Consider the following 1,967-nt stretch of genomic DNA (forward strand, 5'->3'; position numbering starts at 1 on the left):
ATGTCCCAAATTACTGGTTTTGAAACAATCTCAATAGCATCCGTCAGTGATAGCAACCCGAATACTCCAGAAAGAATGGGACCAAAACCCACAATGAGCCCCGTGGACTCTGACAGCAAAGGGAAAAAAGAGAACACGAAACGCCCTTGCTCCCCGCGGGCGCCTTTTGTGTTGTTCCTGCCAACGCAGCAGCGCTCCTGCTATATAGACCCGCCGCGCTGCCGGCCCCACACACTGAACTCGCATCCTCCGGGTCAACCAGCCATGGGGAAGGTGAGCCCGCCGGGCGCCCAGGGCCCCGGGAGGGGACCGGGCACAAGGGGGCCGGGGGTCTGCGCAGGCCCTTGAGCCGTCGCCTCGCCTTGCCTTGCAGATCACCTTCTACGAGGACCGGGGCTTCCAGGGCCGCCACTACGAGTGCAGCAGCGACCACTCCAACCTGCAGCCCTACTTCAGCCGCTGCAACTCGGTGCGCGTGGACAGCGGCTGCTGGATGCTCTATGAGCAGCCCAACTACTCGGGCTGCCAGTACTTCCTGCGCCGGGGCGAGTACCCCGACTACCAGCAGTGGATGGGCCTCAGCGACTCGGTCCGCTCCTGCCGCCTCATCCCCCATGTGAGTCCAGTCCCGCATCAAACCTTGCCCACACAAATGTTAAGCATTCGGGGTGATGCCGCCTATGCAGAGTGACCCAGACTGGGCAACAGAACCTCAAGAGCTAAGGCTGATGTGTTTGATAGAGCGCTCCCCCACAAAAGCAAAGTGTTACCCAGATAAGGATCCATCGACAGATAATTTATAGAATAGGAATGTGCCGGCAGCCCTAGGAGGGGATGAGAGAGAAAAGTCCTGTCCTGGAATCATTGAGAATGGAGCTGTAGAAAACCCACTAATACCTAAGAGAAGGAGAATTAATAGGGTAGTTAGAGTATATGGGGGGGGGGGGAATAGGTATAAGGTATAAATAATAAAATAGGGTAGTTACTGTGCACATACACTATAGTTTTTAAAAGACTTCTCTCACCACTTTGCTCCTCTCTTGCATATTTTGATTATCCTCAAACTGTACAAATAATACTTTCCCTCAACGGAGAGCAGCAGAGATATTTTACACACATGCCATATGTATTTCACATATGTGTTTTAAAACACAAAACTTTGTGAAAAATTAGCCCTTGAATTCACTGATTTCTCTTTCCTATTCGTCTTCACATTCATAAATTATTGACAGTGTTCTGAGATTTAAGACAGTGACTATTTTAATATGTTCAACATAGTGACATTTGAAGTGTATTGCTATTTTAATGCATCTATTTTAATATACTAACTTTCTACAAAATGCCAAAAATTATTAATAAGCTCTTAAAATTTGACGCGGGGTACTGAGCGCTGGAGGGAATTCCTCCTGGGAAATACCTGAATGCATAAAGAGTAGGATCTCCTTCTCAATTGGTCTTGAAAAAGTACTGAATCGCTGCCCTTGGTGATAGGAGTTGATGAATAGTCAGAATTCATTCACTTTTACCATCTTTTTCAAATGGCTCAAGCAGATCCTCCCCAGGCTGGATTGCATGACTGCGTTAGAATTATTTCATGGTTGCTTTCCGTCTCTGCCTTTGCCAGGCCGGCTCCCACAGGATCAGACTCTACGAGAGGGAAGATTACAGAGGGCAGATGGTGGAGTTCACAGAGGACTGCCCCTCTCTGCATGATCGCTTCCACTTCAACGAGATCCACTCCCTCAACGTGCTGGAGGGCTCCTGGGTGCTCTACGAGCTGCCCAACTACAGAGGGCGGCAGTACCTGCTGAGGCCCGGGGAGTACAGGCGGTACCACGACTGGGGGGCCATGAACGCCAGGGTGGGCTCTTTGCGGAGAGTCATGGATTTCTACTGAGACACATGCCCCTTCACCGTTTCTCAATCTGGAAACTAATAAAATACTTTCTGTGTGTTCCTGGCACCAA

At 49.9% G+C, this 1,967-nt stretch overlaps 1 protein-coding gene across 1 annotated transcript; it reads left to right on the forward strand.

The window, feature by feature from the left end:
- On the forward strand, positions 1-1,967 carry LOC103344942 (gamma-crystallin D). The gene is made up of 3 exons (XM_002712610.4): positions 1-273; positions 374-616; positions 1,625-1,967. The coding sequence occupies exons 1-3, from the start codon at positions 1-3 to the stop codon at positions 1,895-1,897; spliced, it is 789 nt and encodes a 262-aa protein (XP_002712656.2). The 3' UTR covers positions 1,898-1,967.

Source organism: Oryctolagus cuniculus, chromosome 3 (assembly GCF_964237555.1).
Source record: "Oryctolagus cuniculus chromosome 3, mOryCun1.1, whole genome shotgun sequence".
Lineage (NCBI taxonomy): Eukaryota > Metazoa > Chordata > Mammalia > Lagomorpha > Leporidae > Oryctolagus > Oryctolagus cuniculus.